We start from the raw sequence: 20,140 nt of genomic DNA on the forward strand, positions 1-20,140 counted from the left end.
TCTTACACAACTTGAATTTTACTATGCCTAATTGCCCAGGGGTAAAAGACACTGGTCACTAAACAGACAATTTATATGTGTATGTGTGTGTGTGTGTGTTTGTGTGTGTAATTTAAAATTCTGTATTCTTATCAATGCTGGGAATTTGGGCTAAGGTAGGATTATTTAATTTTTGTTTAATGACTTTATTTATCCATCTCAGAAGATCAGAAAATAATGCATTGCTCCAGTGAGCAATGAATGTCTTTCATGAGCAAAGCTAAGAGTCCATATAAGAAATGCTGAGGGTTGTGACGGTTTATTTTATCCAAATGAAAAGGTAGCAGCAAGCCTGATCTATTTATTTATGTATGCACCCATCTTCCCATGTATCACTTATCTCTCCATGTAACTATCTCAAAATTCAGAAGGGAAATGATTGTCATGAAAATATGAATGTAGGGACGCCTGGGTGGCTCAGTGGGTTAAGCGGCTGCCTTCGGCCCAGGTCATGATCCCAGGGTCCTGGGATCGAGTCCCACATCGGGCTCCTTGCTCAGCAGGGAACCTGCTTCTCCCTCTCTCTCCCTCTGCTTGTGCTCTCTCTGTCAAATAAATAAAATCTTAAAAAAAAAAAAAAAAGAAAAGAAAATATGAATGTATACATTTCTTTGAATTGAAAAATAAAGACAGACTTTGGGTTATATGCCAGGCATTTTCCACAAATTGAATAATCTAAGTCTATAAATCCAAAGTTTTGACAAAAAATATTTAAAATACCTATTGACAAGAAATATATTTAAAATACCTAAGATTAGGGGCACCTGGGTGGCTCAGTCTGTTAAGCATCTGACTCTTGATTTCGGCTCAGGTCATGATCTCAGGGTTGTGAGATCAAGCCCCCCTGTAGGGCTCCACACTCAGTGGGGAGTCTGCTGGAGATTCTCTCTCTCCCTCTCCCTTACCCTCTGCCCCACCACCTCTCTCTCTTTCTAACATAAATAAATAAATCTTTCTAAAACATGCCTAATATTAAAGCACTTTATCAAAACATATTGTAATGGCAAAGGTTTACTAAAATTAGCAATATTAAAATTTTCCCAAACCTTTGTTCTGTAGAACAAGGTGCCTCTATGTGAAAGAATAAAGGAAGTAGTAATTGTCATTGAATAAGTTTCGGTAAAATCTTTCTATACTTCCCAGAAGCTGAAAAGCAAACTGTATGACAAATACACAGACAGCAGCTAAGTATGTCACCTAGAAAGAGAGAAAACCTGCCATGAGAAGTGTGGTCAGCAGGTATCCTCCAGCCCCCACATACAGGGATCCACTGTGATGTTCACGGGGAGGTCATGCTTTCCGCAGGCTGCTCACCACAGCCAATGACTGAGCCTGGTAAGGGGACTAGAGCCAGGCCATTTCTGCCAATGCAGGACTCTTTTATAGTCATCTTTGCTCTGGGGCTCCATCCTGGCCCCAGGACTTTCTCAGGGCTGTGCTACATCCTGAGGTCCTTCCAACTGAGACCCAGTTTCCTTTCCTTCCACCTCCCCTTTCTCAGGTTCAGGTCTGCAGTGCAGGCTGAAGCCTTTCCTTTCTCTGCTCCTCTCCCCCTTTATCTCTTACAAGTATATCCTACCTGAATCTTTGACATTTTTCATTTTGTCTTAGAGTCTGCCTCATTATCGGATACTCTAATACTAGGGTATGAAATCCTATCTGACTCTTCACTTTCAAAAAAAAATTGAGAAAGATCTAATCAAATGGTCCGGTGCTAATAAAGAAAAACAAATTTTGATAATAAACCGAGGAGTGGGCTAAATGGAATAAGAGTAATCTCATTCCCTTGGGGGCACGTGGGTGGCTTAGTCTGTTAAGCGTCTGCCTTCGGTTCAGGTCATGATCCCGGGATCCTGGGATTGAGCCCCAGGTTAGGCTCCTTGTTCGGCGGGGAGTCTGCTTCCCCCTCTCCCTCTGTGCTCTCTCTCTTGCCCTCTCTATCTCAAGCAAAATAAATAAAATGTTAAAAATAAAAAAGAGTAATCTCATTCCCCTTGTTTAAGATTGATTCAGGAATTCAGGCTTAGGCAAAATGTTGTACAACAAAACGTCACTGGGATTGGTTCAAGATGGGAATAAATTCCAATTTGGAGAAATGAGACACAAGGAAAAGTTTATTGGTTATTATGGAAAAGAGTTTTCCTATTTTTTTTTAAAGATTTATTTATTTATTTGAGAGAGAGGGAGAGAGAGCAAGTGGGGGGAGAGGCAGAGGGAGAGAGAATCTCAAGCAGAATCCCCGCTGAGTGGGAGCCCGACACGGGGCTGGATCCTAGGACCTTGAGATCATGACCTGAGCCAAAATCAAGAGTCAGACACTTCACTGACTGAGCCACCCAGGCACCCTGAGTTTTCCTATTCTTAAAAACAGAACCATTAGAAGACAGTTTCTAGCTTCCCCTGGATATTGTGTAGGTGAATGTGAACCAAAAGCCCTCATTTTCATGCTGTGAGGAAAGCAGGCAGACGACAGGCCAACAAGACAAGGGACAAGAGTCTACAGAGAGACAGAGGTAGGGAGGCCTGATTAAGCTGATCCTAAACCACTTTCTCCTTCTGGACCTCCTAGTTAAGTGAGGATACATTCCTCCTTGCTTAAAACTAGTAAAGTCAATTTCCTACTTCTGATAGCCAGATAGATCCTACTTCTGATATCCAAATAGATCCTACTTCTTTGTGTTAGCTTTCCATTCCTCTGCTTACATAGGAACCTGTCCAGTGTCCAACATGGGCCAGTACTCTTCCGCATAGAGAGGATCCTGTCCTTCATACCTCGGCTGATCTCCTGGAATTGGCATGCAGTTATTCCTCTGATGAAGCCTCCAGCTTCTAATACTTCCTCTGTGGAATGGGACCAATTTGGATGTGGGTACCAGCCTGAATCAAGTCCGAATTGCTGGATTTTCTGCTACTGAGTTCATTTCTCCAGCTACATCTCTCTCCAGCCTCTATAACTTCCCCATCAGCCAATCCTGAGACTGATGCACGCATTAATTGAGATTTATTCATTATTTATGTATGGTGCCTGTCTCCTCATTAGACTTTTAGCTTACTGAGGGCAGGTTAGGTTTATTTTATTTGCCATATTGCTTATGACAACAGATGAAGGTGTCTGGCACCTATTAGCAGTGGAATATTTATGGAATTAGTGAATTACTGCATAAATGGATGCATATATGATGATATTTGAATGCAAAGTGTTTCAAAAGATTTTAGAATCTCAGATTGTTCAAATAAACCACTTAAAAGCAATAATAATTTAATTTTAACATCAGTAATCATAATACTTCAAGTAGGAGGAGAAAATCTTTTATGCATAATTATCAAATGCCTCATTTAACCAGCTCTGATTAGCTATTTAAATTACATGTTCTGGGATGATTTCTCTTAAAATGAGAAAGCATTGTTCTTCTGATCTTATCAAAAGATCACCCTAACTGTCATGTTTTAGAAAAAAAATACAAACAAGCTCTTCAATCTCCATGACTTTACAATAAGAGAAATATAAACAGGAACTGTGGAAGTTCAATTTTTCCCTCTCCGACATATGCAATCATAGCCTTAAAGGATTACACATGCAAACGTGGCAGCAAGCACACACAAATAGTTATCCATTTTAAAGGATCTCATTGTTCAATAACCTTATGAACATCAACATAAATACACTTTCAAACCTGGAGGAATAGTAATACATGAGGAAAGGGAGGAAGATAAGCAGTACTACCCATGCAGTTGGCTTCCAGCTCCAATGATTTTTAATTCATATGTCTTTCCACTAATTACTCTATAATTCACACACCACACAAGCATACACACACACACCCATGTACATAAATATGAACTTAAATATGTATATATATCTATTTATATTCACACCTATGCATCACATTCTGAATCTTTTCTACTTTAATATACCTTAGCAGCTATGACCATTAGCTTGCCTTATCTCAGGATATCCTAAATTCATGGATGGACTGTAAGTTTTAAGTATTTGGGGATAACCAGGGGGAGCTGATGTAAAATTTAATACTTTTTTTTTAAGAAAGTAGTCAAAGTCAGCTGTGTATAATTTATTCTTGTACTTCCCAGCCATGTAGATCTTGGCAGATTAATTCCCCCTTTCCACAGATGGGAAATTGGGGCCTAGAATACTTAACTAGCAAGCTCAGAATTTTAAATGCTAAATGCCTTTTTTTCTTTTTTACAGTATGCTCAGAATTTAATTCTACCTCTAACAATCTAAGAGTTTATCTAAAGCCATTATTAGACACACAAGAACATTATTTCTACATTTATAAGCTAGATGTCAGAATTGGGTTGCCAGAAAGAATGTTTCCAGATAACTTTTATTTCTCTCTGAATTTAGGTTGCTCATGGATCACACTGCTATAACCCTACATCTGGTTAAAAAAACAGAAAGCTAGAAATTGGGAATGTTGGCTTGATTAGTATAACACTTGTGGGTTGGTCAGTGCCTAATAGTTGCATGTTTCTATTTTAGATTATGTAGCAGTGAAATTGATTTTCCCATTTAGGAAGAAGCCTATGCTGTAAGATGGATCTCTCTGGAAAATAATTATATCCTCCTACGCCCCTTTTATTTTTTATGCTTAACCCGTGCCCTGAGTATATACTGACCTTTCTTTACATACATTATTTTATGCAATGCGATATTAATTAGGTATTATTATTAGTCTTTCTATAGAACAGGTAAAGGAAATTAATTTTCCTAAGGTCACAGAACTGTAAGTAATAGAGCCAGACCAAAGTATGACTCTAAGCCTCAGAGGATTTTATATACATCATGTAATACATTCTCACAGTGTGCACCTTTCCAGTAATGATATAACCTTGGCAATTAAAAATGTAGTCTTTGGACTGGAAGCATCAATATCCCCTCTGAGCTTGTTAGAAATACAGAACCCCAGACCCCATTCAGACCCACTGAATCAGAATCTGCCTGTTGACAAGATCCCCAGGTGATTCTAATGTACATTAAATTTTGAGAAGCAGTGGTATAGGACACAAGGACATTGAGAGGAGACCTGGGTTATCCTTGTTTCATTACTTCCTAACTTGATCATAATGGATAAGTTAATTTTTCTAAGATCCAGTCTGCCCCTGAACAATAGAGATCATAGTACCTCTGGATCTGAATTGGTAGGAATGAGAAAATGCAAGGAAATCATAACCAAGCTTGCCTGACAAATAAAAGGGACTTAATAACTGGTAACTATTATTAAAAAGCTCTTAAAATTGCACTTAATTTATGCTTCTGATAGGTTTGGAATACCTGAAAAGATCATACTTCTTCTTTTAATATAATTAATCATATAGTGGGACAATATATTGGAATACCAATCAAAATGTCTCCTTCTATTGTACTATTTAGCATCTTCTCAACTTCACTTAGACTGTGGAGGCACTAACGGCCACAAGAATGAGATTATACAGTCGGCCAGCAAAGAAAACTCTGAGTGCACAAGCGTAGGCCCTGAGGGGCTTAAGGCAGAAACAATAGACTTAAACGAACAGAGTCAGATTGATCAAGTAGGATGGAGCAGAGCATAGATTCTGGGCTTTTGGATTTCACCAACTAGTGAAATTTTTAAAAAAATAAGCGAAGACAAAGTGATGGTGTATTAGTCAGGGTTCTCCAGAGAAACAGAACCAATACGTGTGTACGTGTGTGTATGGAGAGAAAGAGAGAGAGAGACACAGAGAGGGAGAGTGTATTATTATAAGGAACTGGCTCACACATTATGGAAGCTGATAAGTCCCAATCTGCAGTTGGCAAGCTGGAGACCCAGGAAGACTCAATGTTTCAGTTTGAATACAAAGGCATGAAAAAAGCCAATATCCCAGTTTGAAGACAGCCAGGCAGCAGGAGTTCTTCTCTTAGTTTTGCTATTCTATCTAGGCAGTCAACTGATTGGATGAGGACCAACTTACTTTAAGGAGGGCAATCTGCTTAACTCAGTCTATGGATTTAGGCATTAATCTGATCAAAAACACTTTCGTGGAAACACCTAGAATAATATCTGACCAACTATCTGGGCACCCTGTGGTCCAGTTCAGTTGACAAAGAAATAAAGGATTACAGATAAACTTTTATTTTACCAAGTTAAGGGCATTGCATTACCAATACCTCATAAAAGAAGAGGCACATTCATGACTTTAACAAAGACCCTGTTTCTAAACAATTCATAAACTAAATTAGGACTGTAGAAAACTACAGTGCATTGCCCTTAATTGTCTGATTTTAATGTGACCCAAAGAAAACTCTTCCAGGATGGAATGAGTCAGAAAATTGTGGTTTGGAGACTATGGGGAGAGAGCCTGCAAGGGAGTAAAATATTAAGGGGGGAATGCTGCTAAAATCCAGGAATGATGTGACAAAGACCTGATTTTCTGTTAATGAGAGTATGAAAGGAGTGATGAAAATTGTTAACCTTAAAAATAAAACTGCCAGTATTTTACCAGGAAAAAAAAAAAAGATTTATTCAGGAATAGCAGAGAACTACACTCTGGAACAAACAAGCTACTGCAAAACCATAGAGCAGTCTGGAGAACAAAGGAAAGGAACACTCTTTTATGGAGGAAAAGGGGGAAGTTGGGAAGGCTATTATAAACAAAAAGGCTTTTGAAGTAAACTGGGAGTTCAAAGGATAGTGGCTTTTCATTGGCTGAGTTATGGCAGTCTCTCATTGGCTGGGCTGTTGCCTGGTTGAGCAGAGAAACCTTTCTTCCTCCTGCTGGAACAGTAACATCGTAACTAAAGCACTATCTACTTGCAAGGTATGTCTCTTCCTGTTGGGTCTGCAATTGATGACAAGTTGTAGGGCATGAAAGCTACCCCTTCTGGTCCCCAGACTTCATCTTAAATGAGGTTTCCTTTTATTAATTTTTACAAAATACAGAGGGCAAGCAACTCAAAGTCATTATACTCCTTTGAGCTTTTCTTTTCTCATATGACAAAGGTTGATTGAGATATTATTAAGATCTGGTTATCAAATGTCATGATTCTAGATGTCTAAATGAAGTACACCTGCCAGATGACAGAAATAAAACAATATGTCAAAAGCGTAAGCTTCAGGGACCTGATGAATGATGGTGTTACAGAGAGAAAATTGTGAAGTCATACTATACCTACCAGGTGCCTCTAGTCATTCTGCAGTTGTAAGAAATCCACGATTTGTTCCTTTTATTTTCAGAAGAGAAAGAAAATAGGGCTTAATCTTATCTTTAAAAAAAAAAAAAGCAAAATAAAATAAAACAGCAAATTAGGTCCTTTGCAAAATATCTGTAGAGAAGGAAATAAATGAGCACAATACTATATTGCTTTAGTTATGAAAACGTTTTTTAAATACTGTATATTTGTGCAAGTTCCATTTGAGACATAATGAAAAAATTAGTTGCTTTTCAAATGGACAATCAACAATTCTCTGTCACAGGTTGCAGAATAAAGCAGTACCCTGCTAAAGGGGGTAAAAATATAACATGGTGGAGGAGTCCAGGAACAGACTGATTAATTACAAGATCAGTTATAGACACCATCCCTTACATTTAAATTAAAGGTGCCTAGCTGCCATTTTTTAGGTGCTGGTTTAAAGACCTGGTTATCCCCATACAGATTAATTTCATTATTCTTACATTTCAAATCCTTATGGAACAGTGAGAATATTGAACTGATCTTCAGTGAAACTGGGTGTAGCAGTCCCTCAATACTCCATTCATGTAAGATGATCATGTATTTGAACATATTTGTAAAAGAATCACAGCTTTGTCATTCAATATCTTCTTTACATCAGTGTACTTTGATGGAATCTCAATGCTTATTTCAGCAGAGAATATATTTTATACACTGGTCTCAATCAAACCTAATCTAAAGGTTTTATTTTCAATACAGATTAATGCACTAATGACTCTTAATTTCACAGTCTTGTGCTATTTCTTAGCCAATAAAATTATGATTGACTTCCTATGTAATTATATGTGCTGGACTAATGGTTTATTTACACTTGTAATCTCTAATTCATGTTCTTTGAAGAGCTATTTTTACTTTAGTCTTTTCTCATTGAAAATTTTAGGCATAAGAACAGAATATTGTTAAATATATAAATGTATAGAACTTGAAAAATTCTAAATGAATAAAATCGTATCCTCATTTTAAAATGAGAGTGTGGACGTAAGGTATTATTTTATCTTCCCTGATATTCTGCTTACTTCTGCATAAAGTAGCTCTTTTCTTTTGGCAAGTGAACATCTAACATGTGGTCTGAGTTAAAGCTGCCATCTTCCTTTGGTCATAACCTCCCTGCCTGATGTAGTTTGTATAAAAGTGAGAACCTGACCTAGGCTGTGTTGATTGCAGTATTTTGGTTTCTAGCAACAAAGACTGGCCTGGGGCAGTGTTGAGGGGGATAGGGAGGCACTGGGTGTATCCGAAGCCAGGTCTTTCCTAGGAATTTTCAACTGATTTAAGACTGGAAGGGAAGAGCTCTTTCCTTCCTCGTAGATAGTTGGGAACTTGTGATCCAGGAGCTACTGGTAGACATTAATCTAGCCCAGGATTTCTCAACCTCAGCAGTCTTGACATTTTGGGTCAGATAACTTCTTGTTGTGGAGGCTGTCTTGTTCATTGCAGGATGCTTAGTAGCACCCGACTTCTACCAACTAGATGCCAGTAGTACCCTTCTCCCATAGTGTGGCATCCAAAAATATCTCTAGATATTACATGATATTATATATTATACCATACTATATTATTAGATTCTGCTAAATATCCCCCAGTTGAGAACCACAGAATGAGCCTCATGTAAAGGTAGCAATAGGGGTAAAGGAAGTCAACCCTTTCAAGAGAAGTAGGAAATAAAGACAGAAAGAGAAATAAACCTGTTCAGGACCAGTTATACCCAAATATACCCTTTTCAGTTTTGGTTATATAACTGCATCAATTCCCTGTGATCTAAAGTAGTTTGGTTTGTTCTTTTGTCAAAAAGATAAAAATTCTGAAACAATAACAGAAAAATACAAATGGAGGAACAGAGCCAAAGCACAATAAAAGAGAAATCAATCCATAATAGGACTTGATCAAGTAGATTCAACTGTGAGTTTTAAAAAAAATATAATAACTTATAAACCTGTTTAAAGCGAAGAGAAGATAAAGAAATTGATTATGAAATAGATGGTCAATAGTATAAGTGTACTTATCTTCACTTCAGAGCCTCTTATCTTCAAGGTAGTCGTGGCATGAGGAAAAAAAGAAAAGAAAAGAAACGAACCCAGATTTTTATTTGTATCTTCCTGGGATTATACACATGTTCAGTGATGATTTCCTACTTAAAGTATGTATCTCTGTGTGTGTTTGTAGTTCTCTAAAAATGGAGCGTATATGTTTCCTATCCAATCAAAAAGAGAAGGAAAAGTACAAACTGTGGACCAGGCAAGTAATATCTCCAGATCGGATCTTATCCTGAGCCCACTGATTCCAAAGCTCACACGAGTCATCCTCTATGATGATGACTTTCATCCAAGTACAACCGCATTTCCTGTAAACACAAGAAACAAGTTTCTTTCTCCCTAGGATTTCGGGTCAAAATGACAGATTCAGCATTGATGTTTCTGCTTTGAAGAGCCAGTTGAGGTAAAAAGACTTTTAATTTCCCCCTAGGTAACTGGAATGAAAGGGGTAGGGGGAGTGGAATCCTCAGGGGGGAAAAAAAAAGAACAGTAATACCTGGCTACAAGCAATATCACAAGATGGACTTAAACTATTTTCAAAATATACTAAGTCTATTACCAATTCTATATAACAGCTCTGGCACATCCACTTAAAATCCTTCTTTTGTCTTTTTTGAAAGGCTATATGACTCAGAGAAAATTAATTGAAAGCAGGAAATCTGTGTTTTGGGAAGCAGTTATTGAAAGAAGGCATGTGTTGAATGAAAAGTATATGTAAACTTCAGGGGAAATCCTTCTTTTAAGTAAAATTCAAATGAGTCATTTTGTTGTTGTTAAGAGGCTTTTTTATAATGAGGTATCCAGTAGTCATATTTCCATATTAATAACAACAACCATCATAGCACACATCACAACAACCAATTCAAAAGCTATACCAGGTGTCCCACCTCTGGGATGACAACATAAGGAGTTCCATGGACTTGATCCCCAGTGTGAAAATTGTAAAACAGCCTCTTCAGCAAATAGTGTTGGGACAATTGGATAGCCTCATATAAAAGAATGAAACTGGGCCTTTCCCTCACATCATATGCAAAAATTAACTCAAAATGGATCAAAGACATAAATCTAAAAGTTAAAACTCTTAGAAGAAAACATAGGGGTGAATCTGCACAAGCTCAGATTTGAGAATGGATTCTTAAAAATGACATCAAAGCATAAGCAACAACAACAACAAAAAAAACCAGAAACATTGAATTTCATCGAAATTAAAAACTTCTTTGCTTCAAAGTGCATTATCAAGAAGTAAAAAGAAGTATCTGCAAACCATAATCTGATAAGGGACTTTTATCTAGAATATATAAATAACTCTTAAACTCAATAATAAAAAGACAACCTCACTTTAAAAATTGGCAAAAGATCTGAATAGATATATCTGCAAAGAATATATATAAATAGCCAAAAATCACATGAAAAGATGCAACTGGAAATACAAATCAAAGGTACAATCAGATATCATTTCACCCAATTGGGTGGCTATAATACAACAAAAACAAACAAAAACAGAAAATAACAAGCATTCATGAGGATGTGGAGAAATCAGAACCCTCATACACTGCTAGTTGAAATGTAAAATGGTGTAGCCACTTTGGAAAACAATCTGGCAACTCCTTATATGGTTAAATACAGTTGTGCTATGACCCAGCAATTCCACTCCTATGTAAAGGCCCAAGAAAAATGAAAATACATGTTCTCACAAAAATGTATACACCAATTTTATAGCATCATTATTCATAATAGTCAAAATTGAAAATAACCTAAATGTCTATCAATCAAAGAATAAACAAATATAACGGATAAACAAAATGTGGTGTATCCATACAATGGAATATTTTTGGCCATTTTATTTATTTATTTATTTATTTAAGATTTTATTTATTTATTTGACAGAGAGAAACACAGCGAGGGAGGGAACACAAGCAGGGGCAGTGTGAGAGGGAGAAGCAGGCTTCCTGCCGAGCAGGGAGCCCGATGCGGGGCTCGATCCCAGGACCCTGGGATCATGACCTGAGCTGAAGGCAGACGCTTAACGACTGAGCCACCCAGGCGCCCCAATTTTTGGCCATTTTAAAAAAAGAATAAAGTACTGACAAATGCTGCAATACTTGTTGAAGACATATTAAGTGAAATAAGCCAGTCATTAAAGATCACATATTATAGGATTCCACTGATATGAAATAATGAGAATAGGCAAATTTATAGGGACAGAAAACAGATTGGTGGTTCCTTAGGCCTGGGGATATGGGGTGGGTGGTTAGAAAGTGATAGCCAAATGGTATAGGGTTTCTTTTTGAGGTGATGAAAAACTAGAAGCAAAGTAAATAACTATAAACAAGAAAATGTCTGCATAAATTACTACATACTCACACCATGGTATATTGTAGACCCATTTAAGAAATTTATTAGAGCTATTCTTGACTTTGAACATTTCCACAAGATGTTGTTGAGTGACGAAATGAGAGACAAAATAGCATGTATAATAGGACTTCATTTTTATAAAACAAATTTTAAAACTCTTTGGGAGCATGTGTGTGTGTGTGTGTGTGTGTGTACGTAAGTCTATACTGAATACTTTGGGTATGGAAAATATAAGGAAGGATACATACTACTAAACAAGAGTTAGCTGTGTGGGTATGCATGGTATGTATGTGGGATGGCAGTCATGTGGACAGAAAGGAAGGGAGCGGGGGAGGAAAGACATGCAAAACTAAAGAGGAAGAAGAAAGGTACTGAATCTAAATATAAAGCATTTTTATGTGATTCCCATTTAAATAATTAATGATCTTATTGGCTACCATTTCTCTGGTAGGTATTCTTTCTTTCCCCAGTCTTACTGAGATATAATTGACATCTAACATTTCTAAGTTTAAGGTGTATAACAATGATTTGATATATGTATTTACTACAGAATGATTACAATAAGATTAGTTAACATCACATAAGCACAGTTACAACTTTTTTTCCTTTGTGATGAGAACTTTTAAGATCTATTCCTTTAGTAACTTACAAGTATACAGCACAGTGTTGTTAACATACAGTCATCATGTTGTATACGCTACATCCCCAGGGCTTAAGTTATAACTAGAACTTTGTACCTTTCGACCACCCCACCTAATTCCCTCACCCCCTACTGTCTGGTAGGTGTTCTAAGTTTACTATATCATTTTAACAACCTGTGAGTTAGAGATTATTATCTCCATTGTCTCTAGATAGGGAAAACACAGTTTGGAGTAGTAAAATAGCTTGCAAAACAATATGGTTGGGGCCATCCTAATAAACAGGAAGGATTCTCACCCAAAATTTGTGTTAGATGTCAAGGGTAGTGATGTCATGAACACACTGAGAAGCTACAAAAAGGTTTATTACTTACATAATGAGCTTTTCTGGGGAGAGTTGGGCAGGCCTGTCAGGCTGTTCTGAAAATGATTTGAGAGAGCTGGAGAAGGAGAATGGTTTGGGGTTTTTATGGTGGGTCAGGGGGTGGGTTCCTACATGCGGAGAGGGGGTCATATGGTTTGAACTTCATGTCAATGCCAAAGGAGGGAGCACTCGGGCTTTCTTAGCAACTTGACCAGATGTGGCAGGAGGGGAAGATGGAAAGTGTACTTAAAAGCTACCAGCGGTCTAACATCAAAAAATGGAGTCAGGGCGCCTGGGTGGCTCAGTTGGTTGAGCGACTGCCTTCAGCTCAGGTCATGATCCTGGAGTCCCGGGATCGAGTCCCACATCGGGCTCCCTGCTCAGCAGGGAGTCTGCTTCTCCCTCTGACCCTCCCCCCTCTCATGTGCTCTCTCTCTCTCTCATTCTCTCTCTCAAATAAATAAATAAAATCTTTAAAAAAAAAAAAAAAAAAAATGGAGTCAGATTCTTTATCACAGATGGTTCAAAAATTATACATACCAATATTTATGAAAAACGTTTAGCTTTATATCTGCATTTGTGTATCTAAAACAAATGTCTAGGTTGTTTTTTGTGACACTTATTTAAGGCTAATACCCAAATGATACTTAATGTCCTGTATGTAACGTAACATGCATGACCAAATACCTCAAACTTTAAAGTCTTGAGAAATATCTATTTCAAAAAATTAGCAAATATTAAATAACCAACATATACAGTTTCTAAATATAGCCATAAGATAAATATGAAATCACGCTGGGGGCACCTGGGTGGCTCAGTCGTTAAACGTCTGCCTTCGGCTCAGGTCATGATCCCAGGGTCCTGGTATCGAGCCCCGCATCGGGCTCCCTACTCCGCGGGAAGCCTGCTTCTCCCTCTCCCACTCCCCCTGCTTGTGTTCCCTCTCTTGCTGTGTCTCTTTCTGTCAAATAAATAAATAAAATCTTAAAAAAAAAAAATATGAAATCACTCTGTATGGTCAGTATTACTTGATTACTAGGTTTCATAGGATTACTAACTAATAACTCAACGAATAATGTAAATCTATCTTGGTAATTTTTTTCAATTGTGAAAAACAATTTACTCTTACCAAACCAACTTGTGAACAGTTATCATTAATATTTAATAATACTAAATTAATTTTTATATATTTACTTCAAGTTCCTAATGTCAAAGTGAATAGTATTTTAGAGAAAATTGTGAGGAAATAAAGGTGAATACATAGTATGCTTCGTAACATGCTGAATTCTTATCAGAATCTGCTTCAGAGGCTTGAGTTACTAGTAGAAAAAGAACACACCACAGCCAGGCATTTCATATTAAACTTTTTATTAAAACTGAGTCTTCGTAATATATTTAAAATGACATGTTCCACAAACAAATATTTGGGCAAAAAATTTCTATATGTACTTATTGGCACACAAATTTAAAATAAAAACTAAGCTAATACATACATATATATATTTGTATGTGTAACATATATATATGTATGTATTATAAATTCATATCAATTATCTGGAATACCTGAGTTTCAAGCTGTTGGTTTTCCAGATAGTGTGAAACATTTTTCATCCACTTCATAAAGGACACAGTCCATCCAGAAAGAATAACTTTGGTTAATAGATGCTGTCTCCCAAAGATCACACAGAAGTCCTCAATGGGATTCAGGTTTATCTTCAGAGGTTTCTTCCATGTGGAGGTCAGTCTGTGATGCAAGGAAGGATTCCCATGTAGCAAGGCACTGAATAATGGAAATACACCACGAGATCAACAGTAGTTAACTTTCAGCAGTGAAAGGATTAATAAATCCTTATGTATTTGTTCCTAGGGCAATCTGCCCTGCTCCTCTCTCCTACCAGCAAGCCAAAATCCTTGTTGTTTTCTACATATTTTAATTCCTAATGATGGATACTATTGCTAAATAAGAGGAAAACATAAAAGGTTAAAAAAATGAGCATGGATTAGTTTGCTAAAATAACCCAGTATTACCCCACTGTCAGGAAAGGAAACCACTAAATTATGGAGGAAAAGATGGACCATTTGCATCCAAGGAGGCAGGCGTTAAGCATCTAGACAGAGGAGTGGGGATATAAGCACGCATCCGTCAGATTTGAATCCCACTACAAATTTGAGTTTGGGCAAGCTGATGAATCTTTATTATAGTTTCTCCAGCTATAAATTAGATTAATGACAGTACTTACCACTAGGGCAACTGTAAAAATCAAAGTTCCCTAATCTGTATAAATCTCTATGCAGAATGCTTAACACAAATTAAGTGCTCAAAAAATTAGCAATTATTATATTATGATGGTCTCGTGGGACTACACGGTGAAACTTAGTCATTGATGTGCCACAGGAAATGAAAAAAGGATCAGAGGAGACTGAAAGTGGTGGGGACAAGACAACAGGAATGTGGCCACCTTTGTGCTGTTGCCTAGGACTGACCTGCCTACTAGCCTAGTCTCAGTTATCTGTATGAAGTTTATCCACAGCATAATTTTAATAGTTTACACATATTTAGGATTCTTCTAAAACATACTTACTCTAACATATATTTAGCACGAGCTAAAATTAATTAGGAAAGAAATCATTTTTTTCCCAAATGTGGATAGATTGCTATATACAAATACATATATATGTAGTTTTTTATATAATACACTCTGAAGTCGGACTGATTAACACTGGTTAACTTGCCTAAACTACTTTCACATCACTTCTTTATCCTCTAATCCTGTTATAGCTTTAATATGTCCACGTCTGACAAGTACTAGTGACAGACCAGCAATTTCCCAAACACAATACAAACTCAAAAATTTAAACCTCCCAAATTATAAATGTGCTGTGTTCCAAAAAGTATGTATGGACTTATGTAGGGGTGTGTGTGTGTGTGTGTGTGTGTGTGTGTGTGTATCAATATTTTTTCAAACTGAAGATTTAGAATATGGGAAGCATTTTGCCAAATAAGGTTTTTATAATGGTTATATGCAGTGATTTGATTCTGAGATAGTTTCAATAGCCTAGGAAATGAATAATAAGGCTAGAAAATTATCTATTTGCACGAGAACAGTAGAAAATACTATTGAAAACTTAATTATCAAATTTTAAAAAACTGAGTAATTTACTGGGTAAAATGTTGAGTATTTATTTTGTGATATATGTATTTTGAAAGTCAGGCTTGGTATAATACAGGTCTCATAAGAATAATTAAGCCTATCAAGACTTTAAGGGATATTTTTGATTTAAAAACTTTAGAGAGTACTGGAAGCCAAGTATAAGCCACAAAGCATAATTTTAGTCACTGTGATGAATTAGTTCTGTGATTTACCTTTACTCTTTAGTAAGTTACTAACTCTCTGATTTTCTACTTTGGGTGTAAAATAATAATACCTATCTCACTGGGATGAAGAAATAACAAAATAAGATAGGGGTAAGGAAGGAGAGGGCAGGGACAAGAGAGAAGGCCAAGTAGCTATGACAGGGACCACCAGGCAAGAGTGGCCTCCTCTGACATGGTTCAGGAGAAGAAGCAGATGTCTTTACATCTAAATGCTTATACCCATGCAAGGGCATTAAGATAAATACCTCACATTTGATCTATGTTTCAACTTTTAGACCTTATGTCTTTTATAACTGTCCAAACTATACATAATTTGGGATGTGGGGGTTGACATAAAACATCCATTCACTCAAAAAATATTTTTGAGTTCTTATTATGTCAGGCACTATGACAGGGTCTGGGGCACAATCCTTGACCTCGTGGAACTTATGATTTAGCAAAGAAACATAAGTAAGCAAATATAATCAACTTCAGGGTCTATGAAGTTACAGGGTATGATGAAAATAAATAGTAGTGGGATCTAAATCAGACTAGAATGAGTTAAAAAACGTTTCCTAGTAGGAGTAAGCCCATAAATTTCTGTGCATGTCTGTGGAAGGGCAATGTGAGGAATAATGTATGGTACAGTGGTTAAGAACTTGGGCTTAGGACTTCTGTTGCTGGCCAAAATGGTGGGTAGATAGATAGATAAGAAAAAATATATGAAATGACAGTTTTCAAGAGCCTGAACATCAGGCAACAAAGAACTCTCAGTGATCCCTGAGAGACATGATAAAAAGAATCTGAGCTCTACGATTACCCTACTGTTATGGGCAGAATTGTGTCCCCAAAACTTATTTGTTGAAGCACATTCTGAGATACTTCAAAATTCATTTGTTGAAAACAGAGGATCACACGGGAAGAGAGGAAAAAATAAAACAAGACGAAACCAGAGAGGAAGACAAACCACAAGAGACCTTTAATCATAGGAAACAAACTGAGGGTTGCTGGAGGGGAGGGGGGTGGGGGGGGATGGGGTAACTGGGTGATAGACATTAAGGAGGGCATATAATGAGCACTGGGTATTATGTAAGACTGATGAATCACTGACCTCTACCTCTGAAACCAATAATACAGTATGTGTTAATAACGGAATTTAAATTAAAAAATAATAATATAATAAATACAATAAAAAATTCATTTATTGAAGTACCACAGAATGTGAAAGTATTTGGATATAAGGCCTTTAAAGAGGTGATTCAGTTGAAATGAGGCTGTTAAGACGGGCCCTAATCCAATCTGACTAGTGTCTTCTAAGAGGAAATTGGTTATACAAGAAGACTACAGGAATGACAGCAGAGAGAAAAGACAATGTGAGGACACAGGGAGAAGGCTGTCATCTGCAAAGCCAGGAAGAAAGGCCTCAGAAGAAACCGAGAAACCAAGCTTGCCAACATCTTGATCTTGGACATCTAAACTCCAGAACTGTAAGAAAATAATTTTTTGTTGTTTAAGCCACTTAGTTTGTGGTGTTTTGTTATGGCAGTCCTAGCAAACCAATATACCAATTTACTGCCTTAAGAGAATTTCGAGGCCACGGTGGAAGAAGGTGAACTTAGATGTAGCCAGGCAGACTTCCTGAGTTGAAGAGATGGAGCTAAGAGTCTATAGAAAAGTAATGCAGGAGGGTTCGGAGAGCAGAGTACCAGAGAAGAAAGAGTGCAGACAGAGCACTCTGGAGATCTGTGGTGGGTCTCCCTTGGGTATTCAGTGGAGTCCTGATCAGTACATGCATGTAGAAAACTACCTGAGGCCTGGAAAAAAAAGCCACCAGTGAGAATTAGAGTGAACAGTGTCCATGTTCTCCCAGGGACTAGAATAGTACAGGATCCCACCAAAGAGATTGGAAAATCCCATAATTCATGAGATATTGGGTAGGATACAAAGAAGCGTCTTGCCTCAATACTCTCTTGCCCTCTACTAAAAGCTGCTCAAGTACCATCTATCAAATCTTAAAAGTAAGACCCTAAAGGATCAAATTGTGTCCAAGCAACTGAATTAAGTGCAATAGGGATACAAAAATATTCAACATGCAACAAAATTCATAATATCTGGCATCTAATTAAGTATAACAGGATAAAAAGAAGCAAGAAAACATAATCCATAATGAGAAAAATCAATTGAAATTTATATACAATGCAATATTACTCAGCCATAAAAAAGAGTGAAATCTTGCCATTTGTAACGATGTGGATACAGCTAGAGAGTATAATGCTAAGTGAAATAAGTCAGTCAGAGAAAGACAAATACCATATGATTTCACTCATATGTGGAATTTAAAGAACAAAACAAATGAGCAATGGGGGGAGAAAAGAGAGAGGCAAACCAAAAAAACAGACTCTTAACTATAGAGAACAAACTGAGGGTTACTGGAGCAGGGAGGTGGGCAGGGGATGGGTTAAATGGCTGATGGGGATTAAGGAGGGCACTTGTAATGAGCACTGGGTGTTGTATGTAAGGGATGAATTCTACACCAGAAACCAATATTACACTGTGTTAACTAACTGGAATTTAAATAAAATTTGGAAGAAAAAAAAAAAAAGAAACTGACCCAGAATTGACAAAGATGTTAGATTTAGCAGACAAGGACATTAAACCAGTTATTATAAAAGTGTCCTAGATGTTCAAAGAGTTAAGTAGAGGCATGGAACAAATGAAGAATAGACACAAATTAGCCTTCCAGAGATGAAAATCACTATGTGTGAGATGAAAAAATATAATGAATGGAATTAGTAACATATAAGACCAATGCAGAAGAAAAAAATTAGCGAACACGAAGGCGTAGGAATGGAAAATATCTAAAAGAAGACACACAAAGATAAAAGATCAATGAGGGGCTTCTGGGTGGCTCAGTCAGTTAAGCAGCTGTCTTCGGCTCAGGTCATGATCCTGGGGTCCTGGGATCGAGTCCCACATCGGGCTTCCTGCTCAGCGGGGAGTCTGCTTCTCCCTCTGTCCCTCAACCCGCTCTCATGCTCTCTCTCACTCAAATAAATAAATAAATAAATAAAATCTTTAAAAAAGAAAAAAGATCAATGAGAAAGAAAGGAAAAGAGCATCAGTGATCCAGAGGACACAGCTTGCAGTAGTATAATATATATGTAATTGGCATCGCTAAAAAGGTGGGGTGCACAAAAACTTTTGGAAGATATAAAGGCCACAATTTTTCCAAATTTGATAAATTATAAACCCACAAATCCAAGAAACTCAACAAACTCTAAACATAAGAAACATGAGGAAGAATGCATCAAGCCACTTTATAACCAAATTGCTCAAAATCAGTGATAAAGACAATCTTTAAAGACAGAGAAAAATGATACTGTTACATACAAAAGAAGAAAAAATAGGGATGAGTATTTCTCATCCAAGATGATGTAAATGAGAAGACAGCAGAATAATATTTTTAAGGTACTGAGAGAAAAAATACTAAAAAAGATATAGGATTCTATGCCTAGCAAAAATATCCTTCAAAAACAAAGATGGAATAAGTCTGTGTCCAGTCAAAAATGAGATTTTCTAAGAGTGACAAATAAATAAGATCAGGCATCAAAAAAAAAAAAAAAAAAAGATGGAATAAAGATATTTTCTGACATACAAAAGCTATAGAATTGTCACCAACAGACCACACTACAGGAAATGTTTTTTAAAAAAGAAAAATTTCATCAAGCAAAAAGAAAATGAGACCAGATAGAAATATGAATCCATTCAAAGGAATGAAGAACACAGAATATGACAATGATATGGAAACATATATATTTTTCTTATTCCTTAAATTTATTTAAAAGATAATTGACCACTTAATTATTAATAATAATAGTAACAAGACCTTGTGAGGCTTATAATACATGTACAAATAAAATATATGACAAAAAGGGCATAAAGGCCAGGAGAAAGAAAATGAAGAATATGATTATAGGTTCTTAAATGATAGGTGAAGTGGTATAATATTACTTGAAGGTAGACGATGATAAGATTAAGCTACAAAAAATAAACCTGAAAATAACCACTAAAAAGTAAAAGGTATATCTAATACACCAACAAAAGATCTAAAATGAAGCGATACAAAATTGTCTGTTATCCAAAAGA

General features: G+C 36.7%; 1 protein-coding gene across 3 annotated transcripts in view; it reads right to left on the minus strand.

Moving 5' to 3' along the window:
• Positions 1-20,140, minus strand: part of SNX7 (sorting nexin 7) — a 675,036-nt gene that overhangs the window by 14,718 nt on the left and 640,178 nt on the right. For 2 of the 3 annotated variants that reach the window (XM_032422992.1, XM_032422971.1), the window contains one exon: positions 14,073-14,419. The exons of the other annotated variant lie outside the window; for it this stretch is intronic. In XM_032422992.1, the coding sequence (XP_032278883.1) occupies positions 14,333-14,419 (87 nt within the window). In that variant the 3' untranslated portion in view covers positions 14,073-14,332. Of the gene's footprint in view, positions 1-14,072; positions 14,420-20,140 lie in introns of those variants that run through there. 3 annotated transcript variants of the gene reach the window in all.

Source organism: Phoca vitulina, unplaced genomic scaffold (genome assembly GCF_004348235.1).
Source record: "Phoca vitulina isolate PV1807 unplaced genomic scaffold, GSC_HSeal_1.0 scaffold2, whole genome shotgun sequence".
NCBI classification, from domain to species: domain Eukaryota; kingdom Metazoa; phylum Chordata; class Mammalia; order Carnivora; family Phocidae; genus Phoca; species Phoca vitulina.